Source organism: Cyprinus carpio, chromosome A6, assembly GCF_018340385.1.
Source record: "Cyprinus carpio isolate SPL01 chromosome A6, ASM1834038v1, whole genome shotgun sequence".
Lineage (NCBI taxonomy): Eukaryota > Metazoa > Chordata > Actinopteri > Cypriniformes > Cyprinidae > Cyprinus > Cyprinus carpio.
Genome location: NC_056577.1, coordinates 16,177,354 through 16,198,203, shown reverse-complemented (window position 1 = coordinate 16,198,203; position 20,850 = coordinate 16,177,354). Strand labels below are relative to the sequence as shown.

The 20,850-nt window shown below is 39.6% G+C and overlaps 1 protein-coding gene across 1 annotated transcript in view; it reads right to left on the bottom strand.

Moving 5' to 3' along the window:
• The window catches only part of znf644b (zinc finger protein 644b), a 33,721-nt gene that overhangs the window by 5,771 nt on the left and 7,100 nt on the right, over positions 1-20,850 (bottom strand). The window contains exon 3 of the mRNA XM_042759188.1: positions 169-2,907. Within this exon, the coding sequence (XP_042615122.1) occupies positions 169-2,907 (2,739 nt within the window). The remainder of the gene's footprint in view (positions 1-168; positions 2,908-20,850) is intronic.

Genomic DNA, 20,850 nt, shown 5'->3' with positions numbered 1-20,850 from the left:
CCATGATGAAAGCACATGATTACTTTAAATGAATTAGTATTAATAGTAAGTTACATGTAGAAAGGTTTGTACACATACATAAATATAGCTTATGCATGTGTGATTTTAGTTTAAGTTCATTATCTAAAATCACAATGACTTGAACAAGGAAAGGTGAACAATAATCACCTTTTCTGATTCTGCGATTCACTGAGGGAATTTTTCTGCGTATGCGAGGCTGGCGGTCCTGAGATGCCACTTGCTCAGGTGACACCACATGACGAGCATCATAACTTAGCCCCACCCTATGTAAGTGTCCTCTCACGTGGTTGGACAAGCCCACCCCAGACTCAAACACTGCAGGGCAATAGGGACAGCACTTCCCGCCCACCAAAGGCAAAGGGTTGACAATATACTCTACATAAGGGTCACTTTGCTGATAAACAACATGATCAGAGTTATCCTCACTTATTATACTCTCAATACACTCCTCCTTCACTATAAATGTACAAATATCATCACTGTCCATCTCTATGCTATTGTCTTGATTAGTATCATTGGCATAGTCTGGAATGTTGCTGTTGAGAGGGATGAAATAATCACTGGGGGTATTGCTATGAAATGGATCCAAAAACTCTTTGGTGCAGTCGCTAAAATCCTGAGCACCTTCATAGTCATCTCCCTCTTGTGGTGTAGTAGAGTCCCACTGTGGAGACTCAGGCTCACATTTTGGAAGACGCACATGAGGAATATCGGCATGGGTGTTGCGGTACGGGATTGACATTTTTCTTTTCGAGGGTATTTTGTGCCGCAGCATTTCCAGCGCTAAAGTACTACTGGTTGAAGGATCTTTGGGACAGCTCTCAGTGCCAGGGTTCAGACAGGCTGGTTTACTTACAATCTCTGTTTTTGTAAGATGTACGTCAAAGCTGGAAAGATATTTTGTCCTCTTTTCGGAGACAGCACTTTCATATTCTTGATTGTCTTCTTCGACATACGGAAGACCTGTTGTCACGTCTATTTTCTCTGTAGGCAGAAGGGATAATTTGCTTGGCTTGTCACTTCTCAGTGAGAATGGTGACAGCTTGTTTGCTGTGCTGCCAGGGCTCCGTTTGATCAGCGAGGAGCTGAAACCATCACAGGCTTTTTGTGTTTCTTTGCTTCTCACATTAAGGCCAGCTGAGCCATTGGGCCTAAAGGGCAGCTCACCTCTGTCCTTAACAGACCATTTCTCTGTGCTTTGAAACTTTGGCATCAGTAAAGATGAATCCTTGTTTTTGGGTTGGCCCAACACAGCTTTTATGTGGTCATCCATATTTCTGTGTGGTTGAGGTTCATAATTCTCATAATTCTGCCCGTGGATAAGCTCCACATGCTTTCTGAAACTATATCTATTCTTACTTCTAAATGTGCAATTTTGACATACAAAAAAGTCACCTGTCTTGCCACATGTGTTGTGGTGAGCTGTGAACCCGTGTCCCTCCATTTCAGTCATAGTCATGTGATCACATTCCTCACAGCTATAAGACGGCTTCTCCATCACATTAGTTTTGCCAGGATGGACTAAAGTTTTGGGGCATTTCGTTCCAAAGACACACTGGGGACACTGAAGACAAGCTCTTCTTCCCTCGACATCTATCTTACTGAAACCTTTAATCTCTTCCATCAGCCTCTCCCTCCGCACCTGGTGGATTATCATGTGCTTTTCCAGAGAGGTTAGGTCTCGGAATGAACGCCCACACTCTCTACATATAAAGGGTCGGGGAATGTCTTCTTGTCTCACCTTATTATTCCTATCTAAATGATACATCATATGCTTATGCAAATGCCTCTTCTCCTTGAAATTACCGTTGCACTTTGAACATGGGAAAAAGGACAGCTCCTCGCCTGTTTTTGTCTCTGTCTTTAACCGTGCCGATTTTTCACCCATGTAGGTGTTTGTTTCTACGTCGCTGCTGCCTTCATCACATCCCTCTTCCTTCTCACTTGAAATTAGCTCCTGCATGGCAGCTGACTTGTCGCAGAATTTCTCCAAGCGCAAGCCGGCATAGGCTTTCAAACTTTCTGGCTCTTTCCTAAAGGCATGTTCTTTGTTAATGGACGACTCATAATCGGAGTCTTCGTCGGTTAGGGAATACTGGGATGCATAATCAAAGCCTTCATAAACCTGTCCTCTAGTGTCAGCCCTCTCCGTGGCAAGATTTTTACGCATCCTCCGTCTTTGGTTGGCAGGTTGAGCTCCATCAATCTCTACCTTTGTTCTTACTCCATCACCTGCTACACTGCTTTTCAACAGTATCCGCATGAACTTCTCCTGCAGGCCCCAGTTCAGACCATCACAGTCATCAGAGGAACTCTCTGACAACTCTGAATCAAAGTCCCATAAGCACCCTGCTTTGATTCCCTTTCTAGCCAACAGTCGGCTGATTGGCCTGTTATCCAAGTCTTCCCCCACCAGCATACCTAAGGGGGCCTCAACGTCACTGTTGTTTGATTCAGATGAGGCCCGTGCGGGCCACACTTTTAGGGCGCACCCTTCTGTTTTCTGCCGGGTGTCTGATTGAAGCTCACTGGGAGGCGGTAACACCTCAGGGCTGGTGTCTGTCCCGGGCAGAGGGGACATGTCTTTGTTGTGGACGCAGGGCTCCTCTGAGGTACAGTGTGAAGCAGCTCCATTAACAAGTGCTCCTGAAGGCAATGAGTCGTTTGTGCTGGGGGCAGCAGGGACGCTACCACAGACAAATGGGTTCGGCTGGACTCCATTTAAAGGGTTTTGGTGACTGTCCAAGGGCAGGGGCTCTGGTGGATCCAAGCTGTTATTGTTGTTGTTGGGAGAAGATGTGCTTGTCAGCTCTTGAGTGTCATCAGAGGAAGATTCTACCTCTTTGTCTTCCTCTACACTTTCTTTTACTGCCGCCATAACACAGTCTGTGAAAGAGAGACAAACGATCACTTTCAAGTCAGCATCTCCATATAACTACTTATAATGGTCAATGTCATGGTGTACAATATCCTTGATAAAGGACAAGAAAACACATAGATGCCAAGTTGTCTATGTATTCATGTTGACTTTTCTAAAGTAATTTATATATATATATATATATATAATGTATTTGTTTATTTACAAATATTATTAATATTCATGAAGAGGATCCTCTCTTTGATATATTTTCCTGTATCTTATTTTTTTTTCTGTATGTTGGTTGGAAAATAACTTTATAGGCCGCACCACATACAGTACCTTTTAGTGCTCAAAGCTATTAATAAGCAGTTAAGCAGTTTGTTATATAAAATATTATAATTAATTATGATATAGATACAGTTCTTCCACATTTTTGTCTTTATGCAATCAAATAATATCAAATTAAATTTTAATTCAACTTAAATTATTTTCGTAAATAATTTAACTTAAAACACAGACATTGAAAAGAGTTCAGGTCATTGTATGTATGAATTGCATTTTAATGTATTTATGAATAAATTAATAGACCCAATGGGGGAAAAAATGCATCACGAATATGTAGCATCAAAGAATCACTCTCTCTAAAACATACTAATGGTGGCTGAAAGAACATGGCCATCATTTTTTGCCAAAATATGCATCTCAAACACCCAGTCACCACTTTTTTTCCCAACACACCACAACGTTAGCCCTGGAAGTCCTAGTGAGGAAGCTTAATTATGTGAACGCACCTCTGGGAACTAACCTTCCTGTTTCTCCCACCAAAGTTCTCAGTCGCCTACTAAAATTGACCAATTTCCATGGGAACAAAGCACACCACCAATAAGATCATATTATTCTGTCTTATCACTCTCTGATGGTGCCAAAGCACATCCCAGCACGAGACTGTTGTTACTTCAAACCTGACAAATTGGCACACTGCACACACATACACAGAGAGACAGACACACACACACACTCAGGTAGAAATGCTCCCGTTCATGACTAGCCAGAGAAATATACATCAGGTGTCATCAGCCGATCTAATTATATTTGATGGTTTTCAACAGCTCAACACCAGCAAACCTGTGGGACAACAGGACTATGTTTAAAGGGTGTGTTAAAGGGGCCCAGGCTTGCTGTTGTCCTGCTAGGCCACAGTGTATGCTCTGAGGATTTGACATTCAGCACTAGCTGCTCTCAACAGGAAGCCGCGTTGCTAACGAAGTGTTAAATTCAGTGTTAATGAGTGGCTTCACTGTTACCACCTCCTAGGTAAACCTTCCGAGCTCCATATTCTCTCCATCTGTTGGGGTGTGAGGGGCTTTCGGAGGGAGAACAGACGCTCTGCATTTAAAAACCAACTTCACTGCAAACCCCTAAACAGCAGGGTGGCAAAGCCTCAGAATATGATTTCAGCTTTAAATTTACAGGCCTCATTAGCTTCCAGTTTCCACACTGATCTGTTCCATACATAACAAACAGGGTTCAACTGCAATGCGTCTTTTAAAAATTCATTCGCTTCTATTTACTTCATTTAGTCAATGTTAAAAGGCTGCCTTTGCCTTGCTGGAAGCTATTTACAAGGATTATGAGCTTAAATACATTTACGCTCGGCACGGAGATCAATCTGAAGCGATTAGCTCTTTCTCTCAATCTTGCTCTAACTCTCTTTCTTCCCTCCTTGAAATATGCTCAGTAATGAACATGTTTGAATTCACAAACAACAATGAATCAGAGGAGGTCCCCCTGTGATCAGTATAAATTAACTGCACAAGTAAAAGAGCACTTAACACTTACACGACACACATATGTCATGTGCTCTCTCTCTCTTTCTCTCTCAGCCCCTATTCTTTCCATCAGCACTTGTTCTAACACTCGGGTTGCACCTCATCTTGAGGTTACTGCTGAAAAAATAAGAAGTGATAATTGCATATTATCATTACACATTATTCTGGAACCCCAGAAGGTAAACTTTTCTTGGATATTTATTAATCATAGGAGAATTCAATCTACTTATGTTCCACTTTGGTGTCTTCAACTTTTTTCCACCTACTACACTTTTATGATGGTGACAAAAGGCCAAAAGTTGAAGTATATGTTCCAAGAATACAATTTTATGGTGTACAACAAATGCAAAGAACCATAATGTATGTTCTATAAATATGAGGGATGAAGAACTAAAATCGATCTCTATTTAAAAATAGCTTCCTAAAATAGGGTGAAGACACGGACCTACTGTATATTGCACTTTCTTTCTGCACATGTAAGCTATGAAACAGAAATTGATTCCCAAAACACTTCAGACTCATTCAACTGAATGAAGCCGTGAAACCTATTGTAGTTTTCTCAGACTCTTCCCCTAAAAGGGAGGACTAAAACAACAGTTGGAAAAACCAAGTTAGGCAAGTCATACAGAGCAGTTATCTGTCTATGTGAATCGGCAACATGCCCAACTCCATTTCACTTTATCTATTACAGTACTCTCTCTCTCTCTTTCTTTCTTTTACCTGTCTATTTCCCCATCCTCTCTTCCTCCTTCACAGGAAGAAAAAAACACATCTAAACAAAGAGGGGAAGCCGTGGCCCCTCAAGTACAGAGCAGAGAATCTTCCTCGGTTAATGGGAGTTATTGATTTGTTTGACACACTGTGAATTTATGAAGCCGCCTCTCAAGTGTGAGAGACTAACAAAGCACAACTGTGAGCAAACAAACAGGTAGCTATTCAACCTGACACCTCACAGAGACTGAGGAGAACCTGTCCTTTCTCTTCTACTCTTGCCATGTTGAAGAAAAGCGTTGAGTTCAACTCAAACAGTCTTGTGAACACACAGAGCAGCAGTGACAGAAGCTGGGTTTACTGGGTTACACAGCACATGCCACAGCCGACGGGACAAGAGATGTTCTGGGGAATGATTTTGCCAGGGGAATACTCATATATTTGGGAATTTCATATTATATTTTTTCATTATTTATAATGAATTTAATGACTTGAATGAATTAGAATTTGTGAAATGCGTTAAGAGGTCTCAGTTAACAAGTCTGACTAATAATAATTAATATAATGCAGAATGACTAACTTGCTTCACCATTAATTTAACATATTAAAACAGACACAATACAAAGAAGTAGTGTCAATACTTAAAATAAATGTACCACAAGGTTTTTGCATTTTGATCCACTCTGTTAGTTGTGTTTTTGTTCTTAATTTTTCCAAAAAAATGTCACTATTTAATAAGAAACGAGGACTGACCTCTGTAGTAACCTTTCCACATCAACATACAGTGTTTATATTTATTGATTTGGCAGAAGCTTTTATCCAAAGTGACTTAGACTGCATTCACATTATACATTTCTTCCTTGGGAATAAAAACCTTTGCACCTCCAGCAGCACACTGTACTCTCTGAGCTATAGGAAAGCAAATACACATTGGATAGCTGTCATTTGTTGCTCATGATTTGTACCAAACTAAGATGCACGTAGAGTGGCATAGATCCAATTTCTTTTGAATGCTTTGTGGAAATTGAGAGCTCAGCAATAAATCTGCTTCAATACACAATCTCCAAAGAGCACGGGGCAGCTACCTTAGAGATCTCTCTCTCTGTGTCTAACAAACCGCTGCTTTACCAGAAGCCAAGGCTGCCAACTCTAATGTCTTGGATACCACTGCACTGCAAAAGTTGCATTTTCCAGGGGTTGCCATTCATAGCCAAGGTGATGCAACGTTGCGGCTTTGTTAACTATTCCAGAATAAAAAAATCAGTCCACACAAATTTGGCTCTGGATTCCAAAACAAAAGAGCACATCCTTCCTTTACCCAAATTAAATGAGCATCAACACATAATCAAAGACTTGATTGCACAGCTCTTCTCAGTACTCTTCTCTAAAATAGAGCGAGTGAAACGCCTGCTCCTCCTGATGGTAGATTTAGGATCGGGGAGAGGGGAAAGGGGGGTCAATGGGCATGATAAAAGGGGACAGGGAGTGAGTGACAGTTGGGTTAAGACAGAAGTCATGTTCAATAGCAGGTAAGGAACATCAAAAGGCAAGTTCACAGGAAACCTATGCAACATTATCTAGAAGGAGGATTTTCTGTTGTGTGAAGTAGATTAGTGATGCCAGAGCTGCTGACATGGCCTCATTTGCTGCTCTGTAGTGTTAGAGGAGGATTAAACCATATAAACTTTGAAGCCTTAAACAATACCTTTCAAAATTAGACAGATTAAGGGAGGGATGTCTGATGGGGATTTCCCGTGGCTTTGTCAGTTTAAAACTTCGCTTTTTTAAAAAGGGAGCAAGAGAGCAGGGGAAAAAGCTGAGCAGATCTGGGGTTTCAGTTTTAATGAGGGTGCGCTTATTGTGAGGCAGGCAGTGGGTGTGAAGTAGTGCAGGTCGACAGGCCCTTAAACCAGTAGCCTCTCTCTCACATTAAAGAATGATGCAAAGAGTTTGTCACTTAAAGAAGGGGGCGAAAGTTTTCTGGCAGTTGCATCATAGCGGTAGTTTTACACGGTGGCACATCTCTTGATGAAAAATAAACATTGATAGTTGCACACTATTCTGTGTAAAATATGAAAGCGAAATGCCATGAAATATACTTCTTTTCAGGTCATGAGTTGTAGGTGCTTTTTTAGCTACGTCGTCGATTTTTCTTTATGTGAAATCTGATGATTACTGGATATCTGATTTAAATACGGTGGGGCTGCACGGGCCCGTATCTACCGCTGTGATCGAGGGCAGACTCGCATGCACTTGTCTTGCTTGAGTAGTGCGAAAGAAAAAAGCTAACTTTGTAACTGCCGCTTTGCTGAAGACACGTGACCAATCAGATGAAAGCGCGTCAATGTCAACGCTTGTCTACACGCTGAGGACGGGATCAGGTCTAAGCGAGCAGACATCAATACGCTTAAATTTGGAAAAATGTCAAGTGCCGCAGGTTTCGGGATGAAACAACTTTTATTACCTTTTCTTAAAACGTAATGTGCCGCGCAAGCTAAGACATGAGCAACATAAAAAAAAAGCGAGGAAAGTGGAAAAGAGCAAATAGTGGCAGAGGATTCCTATCTAAATCAGGACCAAACTGATGGATGTAAACATTCACACTGACTTTTTGTTTAACCAAAACTTAATCTAAAATAACACTGTGCTAATAATAAAAAATAAAAAAAACGACCCGCTCTTAACCACACAAAGCAAAGCTTGCACTTTCTGATCCATCTCCCCCTGAACAGGCTCCCTTAGGATATTAAAAAATCATCACATTTTTATCAGTCCCTGCTGCTTGTCAATGGCATCTATTAAAGCTGAATGAGGAGGCGGAGCTGCATCCAGACTGGTCATTAACACCAGAGCCCCACTCAATCAGAGCAACTCCCAAATATATCAAAGAGGAAGCTGCATGCGTGCAGGAGAGGTAGGGGGTGTGCTCGGTAGCCTGAGAAAGGCCCCATGGAGAGATGTAAATAACCTCCCAAGAGACTCCCAGCGGGCTGTAAAGAAGATGCTAGCTGGGAGACGGTGGGAAGCTAATGAGTATAACAGTAAATGTATACAAAAGACAGAAGGAGAGGCCCTCTCTCTTTATTCCAATTAAGATGCTCTTATCAATAACAGGGCGCCGAAGCCACTTTCCTCGCTGCACCGTCTGGTTGTAAGCAACAGCGGCACTCCATAAAGTAAAAACGCAGCTGACCAAACCAAAAGTGAAAAAAATCTGTTGTTTGATAAACAACAGATCAGATGATCTCTTAATTTTTTTTTTTTTTTTAACATTTGACCTATAAACAAACATAGCATGGTGTAAACATAAGCATTTCAGAAACATATGTGAGCAGGTCTATTGGAAACTGAAATTTTTCAGCATCAAGTTGGAATAAATACCAGGTTTTATTACTTAATTTTTATGGAGTCTCAGCAAAACAGCTAAATGTGACTTTCTGCCAGGATGGACTCTGCAGTCTGCACAATTCAAAATTTAACTGTGGTTCCACACAAAAATGTAAAACAAGGACTGTACTTCCAATATAATTAAGTCCCTATTATTATTATTATTATTATTATTATTATTATTATTATTATTATTATTATTATTATTATTATTATTATATTTACATTTAATCCATGAGCTGACAGAATCAGTACTTCCTACTGGTCACTACCACTGATGACCAACAGATGGCTCTGGCAACTCAACATTTTGCCAGACTTTCTATAACCAAATTACATAAAATAAATATGTAAAAACAAAAGAATATATAAATAATAAAAAAGAAATAAACAGAAAAAGAAAGAAAAAGAAAAAAGGAAATTGAAAATAAATATCAATAGTAATATATTTAGGGTGATATTTAGAATAAATAAAAGAAAGAGTTTGTGTTTATGTGTTTGTGGACAAAAGTAACATTTCTTGGGTTAAAAATAAATAATAATTAATGCTTTCATTTTTCTATTTTCAAACTCCGGTTGTACAGAGTTTCAAAGCCTGCTTGTGAACACATCAATAAGCAGAATATGAGTGTATGTAATGACTGCACAAGTAAACCATTCACACACTCTCATCTAGTCTCTTAATACCACATATAATTCAGTGATTTCTTCCTGACAGAAATGCTCTATAATCACACATCACCCTGCAACCTCTGTTCAAAGCTCTAAAATATCACATCCAACTTCAGGAATAATTGGAAAATTTAATGAGATTGGTGAACCACAACCTTGAAGGATTTCACAAGAAAAAGGTTTTGGGTGCTTGACAGTTAATTCTCAGGCAAACTTTTGCCTTTACCCTTTCAATCAATAGAAACAGTGGATTTAATTTTGGTTAATTGGTGCTCAGTAAGAGACACCCTTCAGCGTCGATAGAACATTCTTACGGCCTTGGTCCTATTGATTTTGGAATCTCTTGTAGCCACTTACAAACGTGTCTGTTCCGATGGATTCTGTTCCTCTGCGGTTCTCATATTTTTAAACTGGATAAGAGACTTCGAATAAAACTGGTATTACATGAGTATGTAATTTCACTCAATACTTACTATATCATGCACTACAAAAATCAAGCAATACTCAATATAATTTTTCATATATTTACACAAAGTTTTCAGCTGTTCACTTAAGACTAAGTAACACTGTCATATTGTTACCAACATTTCATACTGACACAACTACAATTATTTAAAAATAGACTATAAATGGCATAGACGTTAGTGAATCTTCACAGAGAAGCATTCATATCTCTTAACTGTAACCAAGTTTAGCACCCCGCAGAGCATTAGTGATCAAATCCTGGCCCCTAGTGGTGAAGTCATCAGCGTGAGATGATCTGGAGCCTGAGGCTGCTGCAGTCTGTTTGTAGCTTCTGGTGAGCTGAAAGATTTTACGTGTGTAACTTCCCTCATAAAGTCTTTAAAAGGAAGAAGTGTTCTCATTTGCTTATCCATGGTGTGGAATAACTGACTGCCGGGACACCCATGCCATATCTGTTTCAAAGTTGTTAGAATTGCGCTAAGAGAGAGGCAAGCTCTCGACTTGGAACGAGCCTAACCGGCGACAATCACATCTGTCAAATAATTTTGGCACACATCCCAAGACAAACTTCAGAGACAAAGATATCGTTTGATTGTTTGAACGCAGACAGGTTAACATTTTTCGCACTATCGTCTCGACTCTGTTGGATCATTGTCCAATTACACAAAATTATTTTGGCAGTTTTGCTAACACAACATTATACCCAGATTCCCTTTTTTGTCCTTTTTCTGGAGGGCTGCTAGAGGAAGATGAAGGTTGCCAGGTTTCCAGGCTGACGGGAAGTAGCTATGCCTGTGACAAGCGTAACTGACAGCTCTGATTTAATTTGACTGGTGATCACACCCAGCTATAGTATCAGAGCAGTTCACACATCTGTGCCTCAGCTCAAGGTGTTGAGACATGCCACCAAATATCTGGAACATTACACGCACCCCTGGTGCTGTGTAAAGGCAGCCAGAGCAATGTCACTCCAGCTTTCCAGCAACATTAGCGAAGACACAAATCTTACATTCGCCATTTCCATCCTAATTCTGTCAGCATTTAATCTCTTTCTTAATTAAATTTCCACATGCTTATTAACAGTTTGCAATGATTAATAACATTATTACAATTTGCTACGATACAGAAAACAAAAGACACTAAATTGTTAATCTTTTAGATATATATTTGGTTCCTACCAGTGTTTTCCAAAACATTGGTACCCTGTAGTTCTCTGTAAACCCACCTGTAACATCAACATATACATAGACAGAGAATTTGTATGTGACATTTTGTGTTATTGCTAGGATTCACCAAACACAGCTGCTTAATCATCTCATTTAAAGTAATAGAGCTCATTACATTCTAATACAGTGATGAGTCTGGTGGCTGTAATGAGAGATCATGCTAGAGGTTAAATGATATGGAATGAGCAGCTAATACTCAGAGCAGAGCGGCGGATAAATAGGCCTCTCTCTCTCATGGCCTCTTCCTCTAATAGATTTATGCAGGTCTCAATGTTCTGGCTAGATCAACAGCTCACTGAAATATCTCTCCGGCCCAGCTGCAGTAGTGCTGGCTTGCTAATTCAGGCCAGTGTACTTCCATTAAAACAGTCCCCTGTGTCTTCATTTAGAACACTGCGAACTAGGAACCCAGCAAAAACAAGGAAGACCGGACAAATTTTTAGCATTCTGCACATTCTAGAAGTGTCTCAGTGCAAATATTTGTCCTTGCTGAGTGGCACATAATCAGTTTGTTTGAAAATCGGCTCAAAGTATTTTCATTTACTTGGTCTTGCCATGTAAACTGTCTTCAGGACTTGATAATGTATTTGTGGACATGCGGCTTGCAGGTTGCATGTGCCTGAGCCCTATTCCTGGTCTTGACCCTCCTCAATTATGTTAAGGAATTACCCTCAATTATAAAAACTAAAACATCTGCTCTCAGCTTTATTTTTAAACTCCAATAAAAAAGTTAGATATCCTTGTGTTTCCTTGGCCCGATTTACCCAGTGTCGAAAGTAACAAAGCAATCAATATATGTATGTCATTGTTTCGCAGAACTGTGTGTAAGAATAGCTTCATTGTGAAATCATGCTTAGATAATTAAAAATGGAAAAATTCTAATTGATTTTATACATTTTGTAATGATAATATAAACATCATATTTACAATTGTGCTGTGATTACCTAAAATATCATGCATAGGCCGGATCACGGCCATGATGATACAGAATTCAAATAGGACAGTGTCATGATATTACTCAATTTATTCAGTGTATTTATAGTTTTTATTAAATAAATAATCAAGGGTGACATTTTAAGTGTATAGTAGTCACTCTGTGAGTCACAGCAGACAAGTCACATACTTGCAAGTCAAACATTTGACTAGTGAGCAAATGAAAAAACTGAATCTTGACATGGTTGGCAGAAGAAAAAAAAAGAGTTTACTCTGGCACTCAAAGTTGTCATGCAGCAAAACAAAGTTTGTGCATCTGATAAATTGACCAGTGGAGCTAAAGCTGGATTTATCAAAATGATGTGTGAAGGGGGGCATCTATGAAGTCACACACAAATATGTTATTTAAATTTATAAAAATATAAAATGTGCATTTACAGTTATAAAAAAAAGCAATAGGCTGGCGGGAGGTTTCTTTGCCGCGGTGCGCAAATGCGCTGCGCACAGATTCCTTCCGATCAAGGTCGCGTCGAGCGCCTTCAAGACGAGCGTCTAAACGCGTCTGCGGTCTTCAAGTGTCAAATCCGCAACTAGAGGCCACAACACAAACTCCCCGCTGACACGGAAAAAATCATTGAATCGTCTCATCCAATGACTGACTTGGATCGATTCTGACACCTATCTTGTAAAAACCAATATAAAGTTGGTTCAACGTTTGACGTTGGATATTAGACATTTCCAAGTGAAATGGAATATTGAATAAAGTGCGAGGCTTTATTAATAATTAATAAATCAATAATTTTTTTAGTGAATGAGTATAATTGTATAAAAAATGTCTTATCTGAAAAGCATTAGGCCTAAAATGTAGAACTGAACACACAACGCAGTTTATTTGTTTTACTCCTCCTCGATATGTTGCAACCTGTTTTTACATTCTATGGTTGCAACGCATAAAGTCTCTAGCAGCAGCAGCGAGCTAGTGCTTAGGCCAATAGGGACCGTCTACAAAGTACACATAAAGGATAAAACGATTAATGTTTTCCCACCAGAATGTTTTTTACAATTAACAAAACAAAAGCAATTTTTGCATCAAGGTCTTTGAAAGATATAAAGACAAACACTTATAACGCTCACTTGAATTTAAATAAGAAATATTGTACACAAGATATGTGATAGTGTTTATTATTATATTATTAATATTAATAAATATATTAATAAAAGAAAAACAATATTAAAAATCATTATCATTCCATAATCCAGTAGTTATGCAGTAGTTATGGTGTGTGTGTTGTTGTTTTTATAAGAACATTTTTATATTTGTTTTAGTCACAGAACTATAACAGAAAACATGCTATTAAATTCAACAATTAAGATAAAGCTGGCAAAGTGTTGTTTTCGAGAAAATAATTTTTATGGTGGCAAAGGGGTGGCATGGGATCTATGAGGGATGCCAACACCAAAGCAAGCCCCCATGCATAGTTTTTGGGGATTTATGGTACCAATATACACAATAGTCAATACACAATATAAAAACTTGAAATGATTCTGAGCTTGTATCACTAAAGGAGACATGCGGTTCTATTAAAATTACATATGGCTACTCAGATGGTAGAATCACGTTTAGTGCAAGTTTAAGAGCAACAAACACTTTTGAATTTCCTAACATTAGAAAAAAATACAATAATATTAAAGCACGGAAACTATTTGATTTTCTGTTATTAACAGAGGTGGGAATGTCTGTAATCACCCAGAACAAACACTATCAACCATATACTCTAGCAACACCTCAGCAACTGCATAGCAAGAGCCTAGCAACCACCCAGAATATACTAGCAACCAACTAGCAACACTTTAGCAAACACTTAGAACATCTAACTGACCAAACATTTAAGTTTTTTAAACAAGTCTAAGACATGCCAGCATAAATTTGTCTTTCAAACTTTTCAATTTAGTTATTACAGTTTTTCTTAGTTTTTTTTTTCTTCAACTGCTTACACACGTTTTCAAAACTTTGCCTCTTTTTTTTTTCAAAACTTTACACAAAAATCCAAGAATTGCACACACAAAATGCAAAATGCCTCACATCTCTTGCAAAATGAAGCACTGCATTCAAAATATCACAAACACATTTAAAAAGCAAACATTTAAAAACACCTTTGCCATAATATTAATTCCTGTTAGATTTGTGTGTGTTACATAGAGAATTGTGTGTTGTGTTTTGCAAAAAGTGAACGGTCCAGAACTAGTGTATGGTTTTGCAGATTTGGTGTATGCTTCTGCTGTTTGAGTGTCAGCTTTCAGAAATTGTGTGACAAGTAAAGATTTTGTGTGGAAGCAGTTGAAAAAAACTTTAAATGTTTACACACAATTCAAATACACAGATGACTTTCCTGCCCAGTGAACACTGAGATCAGTAACACTGTAACAAAAAACTCTGACTATAGGATTCAGGAATTATTTTCGCAGCTCAATGTCTATTACAGTAAACATACATTAAATTACAGATACAGATGTATAATTCAGCAATTAACATTTGGAAAAAAATCATTTTCATTTTACTGTTGTAAAGTAATCTTGCAGTAGACGAAAAGCACTAGAAAAGTTCAAATACCAAAGAATTGTATGAACTTGGCATCCACCACAATACATTACAGTAAAAAATCTAATTAAAAAAAAGTAAATTTAGCGTCCTTTGCACATTTGGCCAAATTACTGTACTAAAGCAGTTTCTTTGTCTCCTGACACAAGACTAGCTATATCTTTAGGCAGCCATTTCTCAGTTCTGCAAAAATGCAGTACACATAAAAAATGGTTACAAATAATTTTTTACAGTCACACGCTTGAAAGTGTACATGTGCTACAGTCAGTGAAGGTAATGAATTACAACTACTCAAGTTACTGTAATTAAGTATTTTTTTGGGTACTTTCTTGAGTATATTTTTATCGCTGTACTTTTACTTGTACTTAAGTACAAATTAAGCAAAATAATCTACTTCGTTACTTTTAAATGATAGTTCGTTACTGAGTACTCAATATTCAAACCTTTGAGAGCACTTTAGTAGCCAATAAACATATCCGAACATAAAGGGACCAATAACAGCCCTGATATCTGAACAGTGAGGGAGCTCAGCGTAACTTGCGTAACTGGACTCAAAGTTTGGAGAATGGTGTTATCATAAATATCTATATTTTGATACAGATACTGAAATATCTGACACGGTTCGATTACTCATTTTCCACAGTATCTAATTGTTGTTTTGCAGGTATTCCGCAGAATTTTAATCATTCCCGCACAAATGTGGCTAGAACTTTGTTGTAACATGAAAACACAGTCATGTAATCGCAGAAAACGGTATGCGAGCTCTCAACTTATACAAATGAACTGCCTGGCTGTCCTCTCACTCCGATATTGCTTGTGTGCAATCGCGATCTCTCCATGCTTTTAAAGTAGAAATTATTTCTCTTTGCTCCTGGATTAAACTGTCAAAAGTTATCAACCATTCAGAATAGATCCACACCTGACCGATGAAAATGCTACCAGAAATATTAGTGGCTGTAAGTGAAATGCATCAGAAAGTCTTTCAACTATCAAAAATGGGACTTTAATTTCTTTACAATGTAAGTACATGTTTTGGAATAGGATATTTGTCTGATTTGTACATATAAATATCTTAACTGCAACACTACATTGTACAGACATTACAGGTCAAATCCATCTGATGTTCCATTTATCTAAAAAAAATAGGCTTAACATACTGTATGGTTCTTAAATCACTGCTTATAAAATTCAGTGTCATTTTTTGAATACCTCAACTGAATTGAGGTCATTTGTTTTATCGTTTAATTTTATTACTGACTGTGCACTTGTCTTTTTTTGTAAATTAAGTTCAGTTTGAAATCAAATTTGCATGCTTCCTTGTGCTGTAAGCTTTTGCAACAAAGTTACCATATTTTAAAGACAAAAATACACAGGATGAACAAATGTTTAAGATTGAGATTATTGTAATGGTAACTGATGAATGTTTATATGTATGTAAACAAAAGCCTATATTAAATTTTGTTTATCATATAAAGCAAACTTGTCTTTTTGGAAGACTTGGATTAAACCATTTAAAGCTTGAAATAATAATTGCCTGGACAAAAAATGGATGGACAAAAAATAAATTGAGATATTAAAACATCTATATGGCAGAATTCAGTATAGTTTTGCCAATGGTATTGAAAAAGTCGTCATAATATCAAAAATTATCCTACTTACATTTTTTAGTGCACATTAGCCTACTAGTCTTGTGGTTGCAAGTCAACACATTGGGGAAAAAAAAAATTGTATGCCGTCGTAATCTTTAATCAAAAACTGAAAATTGGCTTCTACTCTGGAATGGCGTTCTCGTTCTGATGACTTAACTTTTAATGGCTTCGGGAGAATCCTCTTGTTAAGTATGACATAACGACTGCTGTTTCTGGGTCCATGCCTCTACTCATTTCACTTGAGAATACTATCTCAACAGCCATTTATGAGCACTATTTAATTAATATTACATACTTAAGCTAAGCATTTAAAAATTTGCTGTGCACACTCTCCGTGTTCACAGTATCTCAGACACTAATTTTTTAGCTGAATCACTGTCTGGTCATCTGGGATATCAGTATGGAGATAAAGGTTAGGGTTATAATTTTTCAGTATTACATGACATCGTGGGTGTATATTAGCACAGTTTGGTGCTTTCTTGGGGTGTCTGGCAGAGCGTTAAGACCCAGAAGCAGTGAAGCGTGATGTCACACGTAACAAGCAGATATTCTTAGCCTCTCCTATCCAACCGTGAATCCACTATGAGCAAGAGGTGGAGTGGAGCTGCACCACAATAAAGCCCCGCACTTTATTCAATATTCCATTTCACTTGGAAATACATCACAACACTGAAGTCAGTTGCAACTTCCGGTTCACGGGTACTTTATTGATATTTTTCAAGGTATTGAAATTCTTGTATCATGACCACTAATTCAAGTACTTTGTCAATAAGATAAAAGTGGATTTTGCTCAAAGTAGCTATTATCCACATAGATCTATGATATTAATATTTTTTGGAAATTCATTAAATATCGCTGGCTAAAAAGTAACTACTAATTAGTACTCCGAGTAGTTTTTGAGAAGAGTACTTTGTACTTTTACTTAAGTACTGTTTTGGCACCAGTACTTTTACTTGTAATTAAGTATTATTTAAGCAATGTAACAGTACTTGTAATTAAGTACAAATTTTCAGTACTCTTTACACCACTGGCTTCAGTTTACTGCTATTAGTTTCTGTAATCGGCATCTTCTTATTGATTTCATGTTATTATTAGAATCGGATCACCAAACAATTAAGCGATGAATCTCAGACATATCTGGACGGGATTAGATTTCTCAGAGGACTTCTGAGTTACCTGAAAAGCAGTAATTATCTGATTCACGAACAAATGTAAAAATTTGTTAGTGAACTGGAGCACACTTTGTGGTTTTGAATCAAAAAGAACCGGTTAATGAAGCTGACTACGGTGCGTGCACGTGCAACCATCATGCACAGTTTATTAAAAGACGTGTTTTTACCATTATTTTGCCATTTTTATTCTGTCATTGCCATGGCTGAAAAGTAGCACATGAAACACTGCTTACATTTGTATTTTATTCTGAGATAATTCTGGGGTGGCAGGTTGGGTGGCACACCTTTTTCTAAGGGTGGCAGTTGCCACCCCTTGCCACCCCGTTAGATCCGCCACTGGTTGTTTTGCAGTTGTAAATTAATAAATTAATTTATAACACGCAGTTTTACTACACAACTTCAATGGGTGTGTCTTTTTATAGATTAGACAAACATTTTGATGGTGGTTTTAGCCACAGAACTATAATTGAACACATACCATAGAAAATGAAACCAATACATAATTTAGTTTAAAATAAATACAATCTTCTACCTCAGCTTTAAAGGCTGTGTCTTGTTAAATATTTCTTAAAGAACATTTTGCAGTAGTTTTTATTGGCAAAAGAGATGCCGAGGTCACACTATTGACATTCAAGAATGGCTTGCAAAACCTTCCATAGAGTCTCCAGTATTACTGCCCCCTAGAGGAAGATACTGCAGTTGTTTTGGCTGAATTCGACATTCAAACCTTTAATAAATTAATTTAAAATGCATACAGTTCCCTTTCGAATTCAGTCACTCTACATTGCTATGGAAATTACCCCTTCCTCCAAATACTACTGAAGCCTTATTGAATCACGCTAGTGAAACTGGCCAATGGCGTTCAAGTGCGTGAAATATGAGGGGCTCCCACTCTGCATACAGTTCCCTTTTGAATTCGGTCACTCTACATTGCTATGGGAATTACCCCTTCCTCCAAATACTACTGAAGCCTTATTGAATCACGCCAGTGAAACTGGCCAATGGCGTTCAAGTGCGCAAAATATGAGGGGCTCCCACTCTATATACAGCAGCGGTTGTACATCATCCATTCAGAATCTTTTCCTTCAGCCAAACTTCTACAAGAAGCAAGAAGCAAGAAGCAAGAAGCCTATCTCAAGGGCAGACACGCCTTCTCTCCTCTGCTGTGTTCCGGTGAGATTCGGACAAGGATGACCTTACGCGATTGCCTTTACTTCTCGTGGGCGGTTGAATTGTACTATGGGATGGAATTGTGTTTTTTGTGTTTTGGTTGGGTGAGTGCAGGGGGGGGGGTTGGTTGGTGGGACTGCCCCCACTGTGGAGATATGAGCCTTTGGACTCTCAGGCTTCTTGTGGCTATCGTCCAAGGCGATGAATTCACCCAAATAGCTCTGCCGTGCTCTTCCTCTGCAACCTCTTTTGAGGCCCAGTGCCCACGCGCTCCTCAGCCCCCTGCTGCAGGTCCCCTTCCAGTGTGCTTTATGGCCGCTGATCTCCGTCCCTCCCCCAGCACGTGGGATATGATGTCTTTCAGTGGCGTTTAGGGTGCTGAGGATGAAGGTGATGCCATTTTGGTGGCAGCTTCTGCGAGGGAGGAGTGGTCCAACAGTCCACTGGATTACACTGCAACCCATGACAGTGACGCAGGGGACCTCCATCATAGGGATGTCGAACTCCTAAGCGTCCTGACCAAGGCGGCTGATGAGCTCGGTTTGGAATGGGCACCTCCTGCCGAGCCAGCCAGAAGTCATCTGGATGAGTGGTACCTCGAGTCGGACTAGAGCCAAAAAGACACCCCACGGAGGCCCAGCCCCTTTTTCCTGGAGGTGCACGACGAAATAGAAGTAGTGGAATGCGCTGCTCACCAGTCGAGTGAACAATACGGGATTCTCCCTCCTGTCATCTGTGGACGGCACTGAAAGAGTGGGGTACATTAAACTTCCCCCCGTGGAGGAAGCTGTTGCTGCCCACCTCTGTCCTGCAGCCACGGCAAACTGAAGTGGAAAAAAAAACATGTCTCTCCCCTCTAAACCTTGCCGCGTCACAGCAAACTTCACTGGCAAGGCTTTCTCTGTGACAGGCCATGCAGCTTCAGCACTGCACATCATGGTGAAACTCCAGGTGTATCAGGCCAAACTTCTCAGGTCTCTGGATGAGGATGGCCTCGACCCTGAAGTCTTCGAAGAGCTCTGACGCGACAAGAATCTGGCCCTCAGAGCGACGAAAGTTACAGCTTGCGCGATTGGCCGCAACATGGGGAACCTTGTAGTGCTGGATCGTCACCTGTGGCTTACCCTGACTGAGCTAAAAAACTCAGAGAAGATGCCCATTCTGGACACGACTGTTGAATCCATCAGGTCTCTTTGGAGCGGCGGTGGAGACGTTAAGAAACAGTCTATGGCCATTAGCTACTTCCTGCCAAAACACGCCGGCGCGAACTCTCCTGCGCTCCTACCCTCCTGGAAAGACCGCACGCCTCCTCTGCTGCTGTTCGGCGCAAACATGAGCCAACATTTCCTCCTCTCACTCCCCTCATCCCCATCACTCACTCTCACACTCGTGTGGTATTAAACTCCCCGCCCCCCAACGGCGAGTTATCCATTACAGTGTGCAGCCTGCCTCGCCCGCTGTCACAGTTCACAGAAGCATGGCGGGCGCCACCAGGGGTATCAGAGTGGCGTTATGAAATCAATAAAGAACGGCTACACACTTCAGTTCTTCCACAGACCTCCCCATTTCAACAGTGTGTTAATGTCCACTGTATGGGAGCATAATGCCTCAGTTCTGAAATACACAATCTTCTCGCAAAACATGCTGTAGAGATAGTGCCCCTTGCAGATCGCGAGAGCGGCTTCTACAGTCGTTAATTTCTGGTGCCAAAGAAAGACGGTGGACTCCGCCCAATCTTGGATTTGAGACCGCTGAATCGTGCACTTTCGAAGCGCTCGTTCAAAATGCTTACACTAAAGCAAATCCCCTCACACATCAGACAGGGAGATTGGTTTATCTCCGTGGATTTAAAGGATGCTTATTTCCACATTCAGGTAGCCCCCCGCCACAGGCATAGTCAATTGGTCTATATATGTGATGGCGCTGGCGCCACCGCCATTTCATATTCTCTGTTTTACCAGCGTTCAATATCAATATCACTGCCGCTCTCATTATGGTTCCGTATGTGAAACTCGTCATACTTAGTTGAGCCAGGCTCCATCGCTGTGACACGGCGGGATTTTATAAGTTCCCATAGCAATGTAGAGTGACCGTATCGAATGGGAACGCTCTCGGTTACTCACGTAACCTCGGTTCCCTGAGATGAGGGAATGAGA